The sequence below is a fragment of the Pelodiscus sinensis genome, chromosome 7 (genome assembly GCF_049634645.1).
Source record: "Pelodiscus sinensis isolate JC-2024 chromosome 7, ASM4963464v1, whole genome shotgun sequence".
NCBI classification, from domain to species: Eukaryota; Metazoa; Chordata; order Testudines; family Trionychidae; genus Pelodiscus; species Pelodiscus sinensis.
In genome coordinates this window covers 54,353,785-54,369,360 of record NC_134717.1, presented here as the reverse complement: position 1 = coordinate 54,369,360, position 15,576 = coordinate 54,353,785, and the positions used below count along the sequence as shown (strand labels likewise).

At 45.9% G+C, this 15,576-nt stretch overlaps 1 protein-coding gene across 3 annotated transcripts in view; it reads right to left on the bottom strand.

Annotated features, from left to right (window-relative positions):
• Positions 1–13,360, bottom strand: part of CYP20A1 (cytochrome P450 family 20 subfamily A member 1) — a 36,310-nt gene extending 22,950 nt beyond the window's left edge. Inside the window, exons 1-6 of one of the 3 annotated variants that reach the window (XM_075933794.1) lie at positions 12,987–13,360; positions 11,473–11,522; positions 11,201–11,367; positions 7,365–7,510; positions 3,558–3,725; positions 1,754–1,832 (exon numbers count right to left, since the gene is read on the bottom strand). In XM_075933794.1, the coding sequence (XP_075789909.1) occupies positions 1,754–1,832; positions 3,558–3,725; positions 7,365–7,510; positions 11,201–11,367; positions 11,473–11,522; positions 12,987–13,058 (682 nt within the window). In that variant the 5' untranslated portion in view covers positions 13,059–13,360. Of the gene's footprint in view, positions 1–1,753; positions 1,833–3,557; positions 3,726–7,364; positions 7,511–11,200; positions 11,368–11,472; positions 11,523–12,512; positions 12,528–12,904; positions 12,959–12,986 lie in introns of those variants that run through there. The other 2 variants (XM_075933793.1, XM_075933795.1) reach the window with 2 other exon arrangements.
• Between the last annotated feature and the right edge of the window lie 2,216 nt (positions 13,361–15,576).

The window sequence follows — 15,576 nt, the reverse complement described above, 5'->3', positions numbered from 1 at the left end:
TTGCCCCTGTATAAAACTATGGTAAGCCCACATCTGGAATACTGTGTACAGATGTGGTCTTCTCACCTCAAAAAAAAGATATTTTGGCCTTGGAAAGGGTTCAGAAAAGGGCAACTAAAATGATTAGGGGTTTGGAACGGGTCCAATATGAGGAGAGGTTAAAGCGACTGGGACTTTTCAGTTTAGAAAAGAGGAGACTGAGGGGGGATATGATAGAGGTCTATAAAATCATGAGTGGTGTGGAGAGGGCTGATAAAGAAAAGTTATTTATTAGTTCCCTAAATAGAAGAACTAGAGGACACCAAATGAAATTAATGGGTAGCAGGTTTAAAACTAATAAAAGAAAGTTCTTCTTCACACAGCGTGTAGTCAACCTGTGGAACTCCTTGCCAAAGGAGGCTGTGAAGGCTAGGACTATAACAGAGTTTAAAGAGAAGCTAGATAATTTCATGGAGGTTAGGTCCATAAAAGGCTATTAGCCAGGGGATAAAATGGTGTCCTTGGTCTCTGTTTGTCAGAGGCTGGAGAGGGATGGCAGGAGACAAATCGCTTGATCATTGTCTTCGGTCCACCCTCTCTGGGGCACCTGGTGCTGGCCACTGTCGGTAGACAGGCTACTGGGCTAGATGGACCTTTGGTCTGACCCAGTACGGCCGTTCTTATGTAAGCCAAGGGTCACATCCAGGCCCTGGGCCTTAGGTTCCCCACCCCGAGCTAAGTCATCAACAAGAATTCAGGAAATCTGAGTTCAATTTCCACAGCTGCTATAAGCTTCTTGTGTGATCTTGGACAAGTCATTTAAACTCTCTGGACTATGAATGTAAAGGGTCAACCGGTTAACTGGTTACCCAGTAAAGTATTTGCCTTACCAACTTGGTGCAGCGAGCCTGGCTGGGCTGAAGCAGCCCCCCACCCATGGCTTGGTGCAGCAGGCCCTGCCTGGCTGGAGCATTCTGCTGCCTGGTAGGCCCAGCCAGCCTGAAGCTGTGACTGACCTGCACTATGGGTGGGAGCTGTTCCAGCCTGGCTAGGCCTCCTGCTGCAGGATCCCAGTTTACCAGTTAACTAGTATGTTTAACCAGTTAACTTTTTAAATGGGATTTTATATCCCAACTTTGGACCCTGTCTGTAAAATAAATATGATAAAACATCACTACACACAGGAAGGATACGTTTGATAAGGTACACTAGGTGCTCAGATATGATGGTGAAAACAACCCACAGAAAAGCCAATACCTACACAAATATGGGCAAATCAAATGTCTTTGGCTGTGTATAGACTACACCTCTGTCGATAGAGAGATGTAGATTAGGCACATCGAAATTGCTAATGAAGCAGGGATTGAAATATCCCGTGCTTCATTAGCATAAATATGGCTGCTTTTTTTTAAAACAGCTTTTTCGAAAAAAAAACGGCAGTCTAGACGTGGATCTGTCGAAAATAAACCCTTTTTCGATAGAGCCTGTATTCCTCAAAAAATGAGGTTTACGGGATCTGTCGAAAAAGGGTTTATTTTTGGCAGATCCGCATCTAGACTGCTGTTTTTTAAAAAAAAGCTCCGTTTTGAAAAAAGCGGTGGCCATGTTTATGCTATTGAAGCACAGGATATTTAAATCCCTGCTTCATTAGCAACTCTCTGTCGACAGAGGGATGCAGTCTAGACATAGCCTTCATGTGGCAGTTACCTCAAACACATTAATCACAGCTGTGTGAATGAGCAGACAGGTGAGAGCTGGGAGTGGAAAAACTCACCATCTTCATATGACTTTTTCCTGGTCACACTTTTGTCAAGTGACCCATCCAAGAAACCCTTTCCAATTTCTGCCCAGATCTGAAAGAGGTACAGATGAATTCCATTACCCTCCAAGTCACAAGTTGCTAGGACTGCTGCTAACTTTATTTTGACATAGGTGCGCATGTGCGTGCACATGCACGAACACACAAGACATCCCCCTTCTCTGTAGCAGGCCCAAATAGAAAACGGCCTTATTAGGTATGCTGCTGTGTTTCCAAGGCTTTTTGCAAAGAGCTGCTAGAACTGAGATGATGCAGTCATAGCAATTAATTACAACTGGAAAAAAAGATGTGGGAGAAAGAAGGACCTTCATTTGTAAGTCACTGATTGGAATCTGTGAGGCTTGGTTGGTAGCCCAAGTCTAAGTAACTGCAATTAATACAATTATGACATGACTCAATGAAGAGAGGGAGAGCTGAGCAATTGAGAGGAAGAGGTTTTGGTTAGACTGTAAAATTCTTTGGTTCCATTAACACACATTTAATTCCAATGGCTATTGAAGATCTTGGAGAAAGACAATCTTTGTTAAAGATTCATCACCCACATCATTTCTGTTAAGGTGCAAAAGCTCACAATGTACATTCCAGAGTCATTTCAGGCATTTGTCTAGCAAAACCTGGGAAAACTAAACTTAACATTCCTAATATTTATAAAGATATAAGAAATCCTCTGTCTTCCTCATTTATCCATAGAGAAGCAAGCAAGGTTACAAACCCAATTTTTAAAAACAAGACTTTGCAGATTATTTTTAAGAGACCCATATCAGATCTGATTGACTCAATGGGTTTCAGTTTTATCAGCTCCACCCTCAATTCCCCATCTTTGGGCCCATTAGCATTCTGGATGAAGTGGAAGCAATCCCCCAGAGGTGGCAGGTCTCAGAGATTGCGTCTAACAGAAAAGTGCAAAACTATGGGCTCAGTTTAAAGAATTGCCATGTACCATAGCTCTCACTGACTTCAGCTAAAGAGGTGTTCAGCACCTCTGAAAATTATTTCCAATGTGTCCACTTCCTGGAGACTGAAGCAAAGGTTTCCAAGCCATAGTATCCCAAAATACACATTCAACCCATTTATCCTATACCATCCTACTATAGGTCACCCAATATTTTTCAAGGATCCAAGATATGCTGGTCAAAGGAAGATGGCACAAGATTCAAAGTAACAGAGGCCCATTTACTTATAAGATCTAAATAGCATGTAATCAGTGAGCTTCTTTTAATCTTTTACAAAATAATTGGCACTGATTCCCAATTTCAACTCATGTGTCCTGATCACAAAATACCAGTCTTGTATATTTACTCTTGCAGGTAGCAAGCATGTTGATTCTGTAAATGTGGATCATTTACTTGGATTAACTATGGTTACCTCAGATGCCCTCTTTATTCTGAAGACAGAGGGTTTAAGAAAGGACCATAGATCAAGGAACTGGTATGGGAGTTTCAAAAGAGTTTTAAGTGAGTTACGCACTCAAATGCCATCAGATTTCAAAGTCATTTACGTGCTCAGTTCCTATAGGTGCTTTAGAAAACTCCAACCTTCCACAAATTACAATATATATCTATTAGCTATTTCTTTAGGTTAACCAAGTTTAATTGGGACAAAATAGCAGAGAAATTACCTGCCTTAAGAATCTACCAACCTGAACTTCCAAGGTGAAGGCCTCTGTACCAATGTTTTGTACCCATTACTAAAATATGCATTGCCATCAACTGGAAAATTGATAGGACGTAGAACATTCCTGGTTCTTCCTGAGACTTACCGCATCATGGTTTCTGCGGAATCGAATTACTTCCCGATCATCTTCAAAGCTACTGCCCATTGCTGTCTGTGTAACAGACTTCATGGCAAAGCCCAGCATGTGCTGGCAAAGGGGCACATGTTGAGACTCAGGAAAGGACAACCATTTTGCTAGCAACTCTTCAGACAGCTAAAAGAAAAGAAATCAGAAAGCTACAATAGTCTCCTTGACCTACGACTTCACTCCATTATTCTTTACAAACACATCTTATGATGGAAGTATTTTCACCCAGCTCCTCACAGGCCACACACTGGATATGCCTCAAACTGAACCCCAGCCTGCAGCAGTTTTTTTAAAACTATTATTTAAACAACAGAAAACCTTAGCTTTAGGTTCCAGCTAAGGTTGGCTATTTCTAGGATTTTGCCCAATAGAACCCCTCTGAGCCTCCTCCAGCTACCACAAAGGAATACTTCAATGAGTTATTTCAATTACCTGTGTGCTGGAGGTAACATCTGGTTGACACAGGGTGAATCAAGAGAAGAGCTCTGCACCTGTGTATCACATGTGGCATCCTGCCCTGCTCCCACCTTCTGGACATAGAGTTGGGTCTAATGACTTGAAATTAATGTAACTGAACCCTGTCCTCCCTTCTAAATGTACTGAGCTAATGCAAATAGAAGCATATTCATACTGCGTTAACCACAATTTATAACTACTCAAGAGGGAGATCTTGGAGTCATTGTGGAGAGTTCTCTGAAAATACCCACCCACTGCACAACAGCAGTCAAAAAAGCAAACAGTGTTCAGAAACATTAAAAAAGGGATAGAGAAGAAGACAGAGAATGTCCCATTGCCTCTATATAAATCCATGGTATGCCCACATCTTGAATACTGAGTACAGATGTGGTCGCTTCATCTTAAAAGGAATCTATGGCAATGGAAAAGGTTCAGAAAAGAGCAACAACAATTACTAGGGGTTTCGATTGGGTCCCATTTGCAGAGAGATTTAAGAGTCTGAGACTATGCAGCTTAAAAAAGAGGAGACTAAGGGGGGATACGATAGAGGTCTATAAAATCATGACAGGTCTAGAGAAAGTGAATAAGGAAAAGGTATTTACTTGTTCCCATAACATAAGAACTAGGGGCCACCAAATGAAATTAATAGGTGGTCAGTTGTCACATTATCAGATTTTAATGTGAGTAGGCTGTTGCACTCACTATTGTGGGTTTGCCCCAAATTCGGTGCAAAGTGGGCCATGAGAGGTGTCAAATGAAAGCTTATGCTAGTCTGGCTCTGTCTTGGCTACTCATATACTTGTACGATCTTTGTGTGTTATGAATATGGGCTTTGTATTTATATTTTAAATGTTTTCTGTCTTGGAGACAGCAGTAGGCATTGACCACCTATTGTAAGGGGCACTTGCTCAATGCTGCATGGACAGACTCTTAAGGGTTGCCAGTTGACACTGAGGAGCACACAGTGGTCCCTTGCTTGAGAAGGGCTCACCTGGATACTCCATGGCTCCTTGCTTAGAAAGGACATAAACGAGTATGTGGATCATGTGATCAGCTCCATTTTGGGAGGTACCATCACCCAGGAGAACAATGGATTTCCCTCTGCATGGGCAAGGTTATAAAAGTATCCTGGGAATGCCTCCATCTGGTCTTCAATCCTGCATGACTTCAGAAGCATCCTTGCTATAGACAGACAGCTGGGAAGAAGCACTGAGCCATCCTAACATAGGACGTACTCCAGAGACTTTTAAGCCAGCAGTTTGTTAGATCTCTGCTAAGAGCCTGCATCAAGATCTTGGTGATTGATGTACATAGTGTGTTTTTTTAGCCATCCTCCTCTTGACCTTTTCTTTCTTTCATTAATAAATCTTTAGATTTTAATTTCTAAAGGATGGGCACAGAGTGCTCTTTTGTGTAAGATCTAAGGCAAGGCTACTCAACTTTGGAAGCCTTAGGGGCCACAATGATACTCACAGCACATGCCGAGGATGGCAACTTAAGTGTGGTTGCATATACTTGCAAATATCTTCTTTCACACTGACGGGCACAAATACAAAGATTAAGGCAAGACTACACAACACACAGGCCCCATTTAAGTCAGTTCTGCTGATATTCATAAAATGCAACATTTACCTGATTTCCACCCATATGACAGTACTTTCCACGAGCAATGACAGTGCAGAAATGTAACTACTAAAACTCATATCAATCCAACTTGCACCATAAACCCAAACAGCATCACAGGCCACAAAAAAATGGGCCGCGTGTTGAGTAGCCCTGATCTAAGATATAAATTGCCTGGGAATTCTTGCTGGTCCTTTGGGACTGGGAAAACCTGTTTGGAGCTGATGAGATTGGAGTTGGTTACTTTCATCAGTGTAAGGTGGGTGCTGGTTGTGGAACAGGTAAAGATGGGGAGTCTAAGGACATTTGCTTGTGCAACTTCTTGCTGACCAGATTGGCAGCTGAAGTGCTCTGTTTGACTGGTTGGGTGCCTTATAAGAAGGACCTCCAATCTTGGACCGTAAGCAGCCCTAATTATAAGCAATTCACCCTGATTTGACCCTTTTAGAGGTACCCCAGACCCCCTATTATATTACACAGGTTTAAAACAAACAAAAGGAAGTTTTTCTTCACATAGTTCCACAGGTTGATTGTGTACTCCTTGCCAGAGGATGTTGTGAAGACCAGGACTTTAACGGGGTTCAAAAAGGAACTAGAGAAATTCATGAAGGTTAGGTCCATCAATACTTATTAGCCAGAATGGGTAGAAATAGTGTCCCTAACCTCTGTTTGTCAGAGGCTGGAAATGGATGACAGGAGAAGGAACACTTGATGATTACCTGTTCTATCCATTCCCTCTGGGGCATCTGGCATTGGCCACTGTCTGAAGACAGGGTACTAGGCTAAATGGACCTTTGGTCTGACCCAATAAGGCCATTCTTATGTTCTATATTTATTTAATCAAATGGACACTGCCACTATAAATATTATGTTTCTCTGTGAAAATTATCAAATACTGTTACAAATAAAGTCAACCACAGCTGGAATAAGAATGTTCAATTTCAATTAATTAACTAATTGAATAATCGATGGGATTTTCATCGACAATTCAATTAGTGGATAAGGACTAGTGCAGTGTTCCGCCTCTGAAATGGGCAGAGCGGAGGTGCAGGATGCACGTAGAACCCTAGTGGGCCACAGGTTGCCCACCACAGCATTAGCAGCAAGGATGATTTATACCTTTTTTTTTTCCCCCGAAGTCTTGCATCTCAACATGGATATACGGAAAAGTACATAAGAATGACCATTCAGGGTCAGACTAACGATCCACCTAGCCCAGTATCCTGTCTCCTAACAGGTATCAAATGTCAGGTGCTTCAGAGGAAATGAACAGAACAGGTAATCAAGTGATTTATCCCGTAACCCATTCCTAGTTTCTAGCAAAATTTTGTGCAAATTACCTCAAATATGCCAATCTTAGGCCAGGAATGCGTAAAATGTTATTTGGAAAAATATCTGGAGGACTTTGAGTGAGAGAACAAACATAAGTAAATAAAAGATCAGACCTACATTGGAAAGCTACTTCTCTTATTATTATGGAGAGGTATTTCAGGGTCAGGAATATTGAGATTTTAAAACATTCACAAAATCTGCATGTGATTCTGATTCCAGCACCAATCTTCTCTCTGCTTCTTTACTTCAGCCATCATCCCCATTAAACTTTCAGCCAAAGACGACAGATTGCCTCCTCGGGAAAATGTTACATGCTGGCCTGCAAATTGCAAGCCTTCAAATCAAGCAATTCACCTTCTGGATGACAGCAAAGTTACTCTGCAGGCACTTGGTTACACCGTTTTCATACAGCTTTTTCCTCAGGTGACTCTCCCCCGCATCTCCACTAAGTCCAGATTGGTACCTCAATAGGGATTTTAACATCATTTCAAAGGGATCCGCTGAAACAAAACAAAAAGGAAGAATCTGAAATATCAGTCAAAACAGATTTGTGGGGAGGGGAAGAAAGGGGAAATGTAGAGCAACTTTTAGGACTTCCTCATTTTGCCTTTTATGTCTTCCCTGCTCAAAGGGTCCCCAAACTAGGGCACCCTTGTCTCTGAACTTGGTCAGTGATGCTCCTAAGTTGATAGCAATCTGGGACATTTCCTTCTTCCAGGAACTGTCTCCAACGAGATTAAACTTCTCTTGTTCCATGAAATCTGGGACCCAGAACTGGACCCTCCATGTGACAATATACCATCTTGCTCCTAGTATAACAATGCTGTCTCCTTGGAGTGGAGAGCTGCTATGCTACATAAACAGTCAACTGGCTCTTCTCACCATTTTTATGAGAACTGCAATAATAAATTATAACTTCCTACAAGGCCGCTGGCTGACAATGTCATCAACTTGATATATCATCAGATGACACTACAACCTGATTACATACGATTCAATTAGTTTTCAGCCCACCTCACTTACAATCTGTTTACATCTTACCTCATGGATATAAAATTGCTATTCTACTGCTCCACAAGTTCATTTAGAATCAATTATTTCATGGCATGGAGGTCCAGACAGAGGTATGGACACAGTGTTGTCCTTCCCCTTTCTTCTACTGCTCTGTGGCCTCGCTTTACCCACTAGCACTGCAGACATGCACACGAGGTGTCAGTCAACATGAAGGACCACTGGGATGTGTACTACCTGCAAAAATTGTGTGACCATACAATACAGGGATATCTAATTCCAGATTTTTTTGCTTTCAACTATAACATTACGTCTCATGCAACCCCTCACGTACCACACTAATGTGCTCTTATTGCACTATTGTTACTCATACTTACTCCTCTTACCCATCTGCAGAGAGGGGCCAAGTCTCTTATGAGAAATAGTGTCCTGTTAAGTTACAGAGCCCTTTCAACTTTTCAATGCAGTTTAATAATTTCACTCCCCACCTACTCCTGCAATCAGTTAGCTTGCATCAGTTCACAATTATAGGGTATGTCTACACTACCCCGCTAGTTTGAACTAGCGGGGTAATGTAGGCATACCGCACTTGCAAATGAAGCCTGGGATTTGAATTTCCCGGGCTTCACTTGCATAAGCGGGGAGCCGCCATTTTTAAAACCCCGCTGGTTCGAACCCCGTGCAGCGCGGCTACACGGGGCACTAACTAGGTAGTTCGAACTAGGCTTCCTAGTTCGAACTAGGCTTCCTAGCTCTCGTGAAATGAGGAGTAACGGTAGTTCAAACTAGGAAGACTAGTTCGAACTACCTAGTTCGTACCCCGTGTAGCCGCGCTGCACGGGGTTCGAACCAGCGGGGTTTTAAAAATGGCGGCTCCCCGCTTATGCAAGTGAAGCCCGGGAAATTCAAATCCCGGGCTTCCTTTGCAAGTGCGGTATGCCTACATTACCCTCCTAGTTCGAACTAGGAGGGTAGTGTAGACATACCCATACAGACATTTATTACTTCCACACTACTGTTTTGGCTTCGGTTAAAGAATTACTCTGGATTTCTCTGCCAGCAGTTTCTTATGCATAATGCTATTAAAGTGCTAGGAACAGATGCAAATTTGTTAATTAAATCAATGTCCATAACAAGCTTGTTCCTCCCTCACTACACTTTTTTGATGGAAGAACTGATATGGTGCAATTCTGAGTGATAATTGGGTGTGTTCCAATTGTAATTGTTTAGTGCAGCCAGCATCCCCAGAGGATGGGCAGGGGGCAATGTAATCAAAGCCCTTTTGGCACAAGGAAATGCCATGAAAGGTATAAAACAGTACCCCTAATGGTCCCAACCAACATCAGGGCCCCATTATACTAGTTATTGTACAGACACATAGTAAGAAACAGTCTCTGCCCTAAGGAGATTGCCACTGAAACAGAAAAAGGATGCACCAGGAAATGGAGACAAAAAGGAAAAATGCCTTGGTTAAGTTCACACAGCAAGTCAGCAGCCATGCCAGGAATAAAATCAGTGTCCTGAGTGCTAATCCACTACCATATCCACAACCTCTTCTCATTAGGCTCCCACACCATATTGCCATCTTTTTAAATGTAGATCTCACTCAACAGACCACTTCAAAAAATAATGGATTGAATGAACAAGAGTAGCGCCATGTTCAATAGCTGCAGCACTCAACTTATTGAGCAAGTTGCTCGGTAATTCTTCCTTCTGGTGATGACTCCTTCTGCAAAGTGCTTTACTGCATGGCATTCCTGCCAATCACTCCCTTCTGGCAAAAGCGCATACAAACAAGTGCACACACTACCACCAAGAAGCTACTCCATGGGCTTATAGTAGATTATGACTGCATGTCAGATCTGTCATGCATAAATATTTTGGGGAAAACACTGACATCACCACTACAGGCTACAATTTCCTTCTACCAGTTTAATAAGATTAATGAAAACTAGGGATGATATCAGTTATTTTAGTAATCATATAGCCACAACAATTTTTAGATACATGGTTACTAAAAGACGGTCTGCTAGATGAGCTGGTTTAAAAATCGGCTCCCTGCACAGACCAGCTCCCACCTGACACCCCATACTGCTGCTACTGATACAGAGGCAGCAACATGGGGTGGCAGCAGCCCCTGTCTGCCAGAGGCCTGAGCTCCCTGCAGACTAAGGCTGCTCCAGCATTCCATAGAGCAGCCTCTGTCCGCAGAGAGCTTGGGCCCGCTGCGGACAGAGGTTGCTCTGTGGCAGCAGCCCGTCCACGGGGCACCGGAGTTCCTGTTTAACAGAGGCTGCTCCAGCATCCCACCTGTCCCTACCTCACGCTGCCATCTCTAATAGAGGCAGTAGCACAGAGAGGGGGCAAATAGCTCCACAGAACTGGTGCTTGTGGGGAGCTGGCTTTTAAGCCTGCCTGTCCCCCTAAACTGTCTCTGTGGTAGGCAGCAAGGGGGGGCGTAGGGGGCTTTGTGGAGCCAGCATGCATGGCAAGCCACCTTAAAAGCCAGCTCCCGCCTGATGCTCCCTCCCTGCTTCTGACTCTGATACAGAGGCAGCAGCGCAAGGGGGGAGGGAAGCAGGTAGCTCTGCAGGAGCAGATACCCACGGGGAGCCAGTTTGAAACCTGGCTTTCTGTGTACACCAGGTCCCGCCTGCCCCTTGTGCTGTTGTCTCTGTGGGAGGCAGCAGAGGGGCAGATGGCTCTGCAGGAACCAGCAGGCATGGGGAGCCAGCATGGCATGTGCACTGGCTCCTGCCTCCCCTCTTGCTGCATTTGATACAGAGTCAGCAAGGGGTAAGTGGGTGGGTGTGTAGTCATTTGGATTAACCAATAAGCCCACCTTTCAACCTTTTATAATAAAATTAATTAAATAAAAAGAGATATTTTGAAAAGTCATTTTGAAACAAAAAATTCAAATGTTCCCATCCAAAAGTACTGAAACAGGAAGGTATGTTTGATCACTTAAATGCCATCTCTATAAGCATGAGCAGAGACACAAGCTTAGACCACTCATCCAGTTTCAAATTAAATCTCACTCTTTTAAATACCATGAATGAAATCCTCCCTCCCTCCTCATAATCAATGGCAAAACTCCCATTTATTTCAGTGAAGCCAGGATTTCAACCTAGTAAAAGTGAACAGAGAAATTAATTGGAGAGAAAGCAAATTAAACTTACATGTCCTATTGGGGTTAATGTGTTGTTTTAGGAGATCAATGGACCCCACGCTGACCACAAGGCGTCTTCCAAACCAAAAAGAGACAACAGGACCGTACTTCTCATGCAGATTCACCAGGAACTCATGCAGGCTACCACTGGTTACAATGTCTGGCAAGTTCCCATCTCTGATAGAAGAGTAACAGGAATAAAAACACATATCTACGAAAAATATCATATAAGATATGTAATGAAGGGTCAATAAAATGAACAGAAAGGAGGAAGCCACTTACTTTTCATCGGTTGGAGTCATACCTGGGATACCTGATGCTTGTCTAGAAGCCTATGAAGAAAGAAAATTGATGCTCAAAGTCCTATATCTGAGGCAGTGAGGCAGCAAGGGCAGGGGAGGGGGGCAAAGCAAGAGCCAGGGCCTGTGAGGAGCTGTTTTAAAAGTTGGCTCCCCATGAGCACTGGATCTGCCTGCTCACCTCTCCCCCCCCTCCCCCCAGCTGCCTCTGATAGAGAGGCAGCAACGTGGAAGGTGAGGGGGGCAGATGGTGGCTGATACGAGCAGGGAACCGGCTTTCAAGCACGTCAGTTCTGTGGACTCACCCGTCCCCTCCCTTGATACCTCCTACAGAGGCAGTGGAATGCAAGTGAGGGTAGGGGGTGAGGCGGGAGCTGCCCCATTCCCTGGCTCTGCTGTATTAGAGGCAGCAGTGTGGGGTGGCAGGCAGAGCTAGTCTGTACAGAAAGTCATTTTTAAACGGCTCCCCTTGCAAACTTGTTCCCTCACGCCACTCCGTGCTGCTGCCTCTGATAGCAGGGGGCTCCCCAGGAGTGGGGCCAGAAGAGCACTGGCTGCCAGCCCCGCCCCTGGGGACCATCAAATAGTTGTGTAGCCACTAAAATGTGATGTGGTTATATGACTAGCCAATTACACGCTATCTAACATCTCTAATTAGCATTTGCACATCTATTGACCTATTGCTTCCAACTTTTCATATCAGCCGAAAAGACCAATTTGCAGGCTTATAAATCTTCATCAACTTAATAATTTCATGACAGCACAAAATCGTTTTTCTCTCACTGGCTCTTTCTTCCTTAAATAGTCTGACAGGTAGAACATAGGGATGTTGACAGGTAGCCAGTGACCAGGTGATTTATTGGGATTTCACATTTCTAGTAAAGACCCCCTGCCCCTCAGAAGAAACTGGGTAGAGAGAGCCCCGTCCCCCCCGCGGCGGTGACGTACCGGGCAGAGGTAGAGCCCCCCTCCCCCTGCGGCGGTGACGTACCGGGTAGAACCCCCCCCGCGGCGGTGACATACCGGGCACAGGTAGAGCCCCCCCCGCGGCGGTGACATACCGGGCACAGGTAGAGCCCCCCCCCGCGGCGGTGGCATACCGGGCACAGGTAGAGCCCCCCCGCGGCGGTGACGTCATACCGGGCACAGGGAGAGCCCCCCCCCCCGCGGCGGTGGCATACCGGGCACAGGTAGAGCCCCCCCCCGCGGCGGTGACATACCGGGCACAGGTAGAGCCCCCCCCCGCGGCGGTGGCATACCGGGCACAGGTAGAGCCCCCCCCGCGGCGGTGGCATACCGGGCACAGGTAGAGCCCCCCCCCGCGGCGGTGACATACCGGGCACAGGTAGAGCCCCCCCCCGCGGCGGTGACATACCGGGCACAGGTAGAGCCCCCCCCCCGCGGTGACGACGTACCGGGCACAGGTAGAACCCCCCCCCCGCGGCGGTGACGTCATACCGGGCACAGGGAGAGACCCCCCCCGCGGCGGTGACGTACCGGGCACAGGTAGAACACGGCGCCCAGCAGAAGGAGCAGGAAGGTGGCGGCGAAGATGGCGAAGTCCAGCATGGCGGCCCCGCGCCCATCGATCGGCAACTGCGCGCCCTGGCCGGACAGACGGGAGCAATCGAGCACCGCGTGCGGCCTTTCGCCACGCTCCCAGGCCCGGGGTCTCGGGCCCCGCCCACTAGCGGGGGAGGGGCGGGCTGGCTGCAGCGCGGGGTCTCCCTGCCGGGCCCTGTGCGCCCCGCCCAGGCGGCCAGCAGTAGCGGGGCCGCGCGCTCCCCCTCCCCGCGCGCCTGCTGCCGCCACGTGACAGGGGGTCCGGCCCGGCCGCGGACAGAGGCGCCAGGCACCGCGGCTACAGCGAGTAGCGATGCTGCGCGAGCTCCCGCCGGGTCGCACGTAGGCGGCAGGACACGGGCGCGGTGCGTAGTTGGCACAGGGCTGAGCACAGGAGCCACAAGATCCTGACTGAAGTGTGAAACACGCCCCCCCCCCCCGCCACAGGCGCCCACGGGCAGGGTGACAGACATGAGGGGCGGAAACCCAGGAAAGGCAAACAGGTTATTTTAAATAAAAGGAAGAAAGAGGAGGGCTACTTGATAGGACTTCGTCCAACCTTTAGGCTACATCTACACTGGCACCCTTTTCTGGAAATGCTTAAAACGGAAAAGTTTTTCCGTGAAAAGTATTCCCAGAAAAGTACGTCTACATTGGCAAGATGCTTTTCCGGAAAAGCACTTTTTCCGGAAAAGCGTCCGTGCCAATCTAGACGCGCTTTTCCACAAAAAAGCCCCGATCGTCATTTTTGCGCTCGGGGCTTTTTTGCGGAAAAGAAATCTGTGCTGTCTACAGTGGCCCTTTTCCAGAACAGTTTTCCGGAAAAGGACTTTTGCCCGAATGGGAGCAGCATAGTTTTTCCAGAAAAGTACTGATGATCTTATAGTAGATCGTCAGTGCTTTTCCGAAAATTCAAAGGGCCAGTGTAGACAGCTGGCAAGTTATTCCGGAAAAGCGGCTGATTTTCCAGAATAAGTGGCCAGCGTAGACACAGCCTTATAGTATAAGAAAAAGAAACTCTTCCCTTTCACCCCTTGCACTGGAATGGGTTACCTAGGGAAGTAGTGGAGCCTCCATCCCTAGAGGTGTTTAAGTCTCAGCTTGACAAAGCCCTGGCCGGGTTGATTTAGTTGGGATTGGTCCTGCCTAGAGCAGGGGGCTGGACTTGATGACCTTCTGAGGTCTCTTCCAGCTCTATGATTCTATGACCCCATTAACATGTTTTTTTTTTTTTTTTTTTTTTTTTTTTTTTTTTTAATCTGAGGAAGTGGGTCTGGCCCACGAAAGCTCATCATCTAATAAACCATCTTGTTAGTCTTTAAAGTGCTATATTGTCCTGCATTTTGCTTCAACTTCTTAGAAGTGCTATAGGGGAATGTTGAATGAAGTGTTACTAGCTAGCTACAGTTTCTTAAGTCCCATATAGGCAAACTCGGTAGAGTTTACTGAACTAATCTCCACATGAGGGCTCATGCAGAGCTTTTGAAAGGTTTCTGTTCCGTGAAATGACAGCCTTCATTTTTCCCCATTTATGACAGTCCCACCCAAAAGATGTACTTGAACAGAGCTGTTGCTTTCTCTAGACCGTGCGGAAGGCTTTTCACACATTTCTGAGGCAATACCAGAAACCACGCAAGGAAGCGTCTCGTAAGCAGAACTGATCTAGGGGAATATTGTATCCAGCTGGTCACAGTGTTGGAATGGCACAGGGTGCAAACATCTCAGCTACAGCTAAAATTCAATTCAAACTTACTTCTTGTATGAGGGACATTGCCTACAGGGCTACAGCTTCTGAAAATCGTCTCCTGAAACATAATGAGTGGTTCCTGTACCAATGTCTCGAGCTGATCTGTAGTTAAACTGAGTTGCTGCGGTGTGTAGAACGGAAGGTAGGACTTTCATGCATTTCTGAGCCAGTTGAAGACACTGTGTGGAAAAGGGTCTGGCAAGCAAAACTGATATGGGGAATGTTATACTCAGCTAGTCAGTTTTCTAAAGACCACAGTGAGAAACACGACAGGTCATGCTGAAAACGCTTTTCAAAAGAGGGATCATGCAGCAAAACGGAGCACGAGCTTGTGAAAGACAACTTGTCAGTGGGAATGAATGACTGCATTTTGCTGTGTGCAAGCAAGTTCCGCACATACCTCGTAGCTGAGATGCGTTGTTGTGTTCTCCAGAACCGGGGGAAGGCTTTTCACCCATTTCTGAGGTACTTCAAGTGATTGGTTGGAGGAAAAACGGAATCGTAACCAAAACAGACATAGGGGAATGTTGACCTAAATGTATGCAGCTAGATACAGTGTTTTAATGCGCATTCGACCAATTTCCATTCCTTTCGCTGGAAAAAGGCTCCGAATCAGGACTCATGTAGTGCCTGTGACAACTTTCCTCTCAACGAGCATGAAAACTTTACTTTTTCTCTCTGCGTGAAGGTGCCGTACAAATCATGGGTTTGACCCGAGTTGTTGCGGTTTCTGTAGCGTCTGGCAAGCTTTTCACACCTTTCCGAGGCAATGCAAGA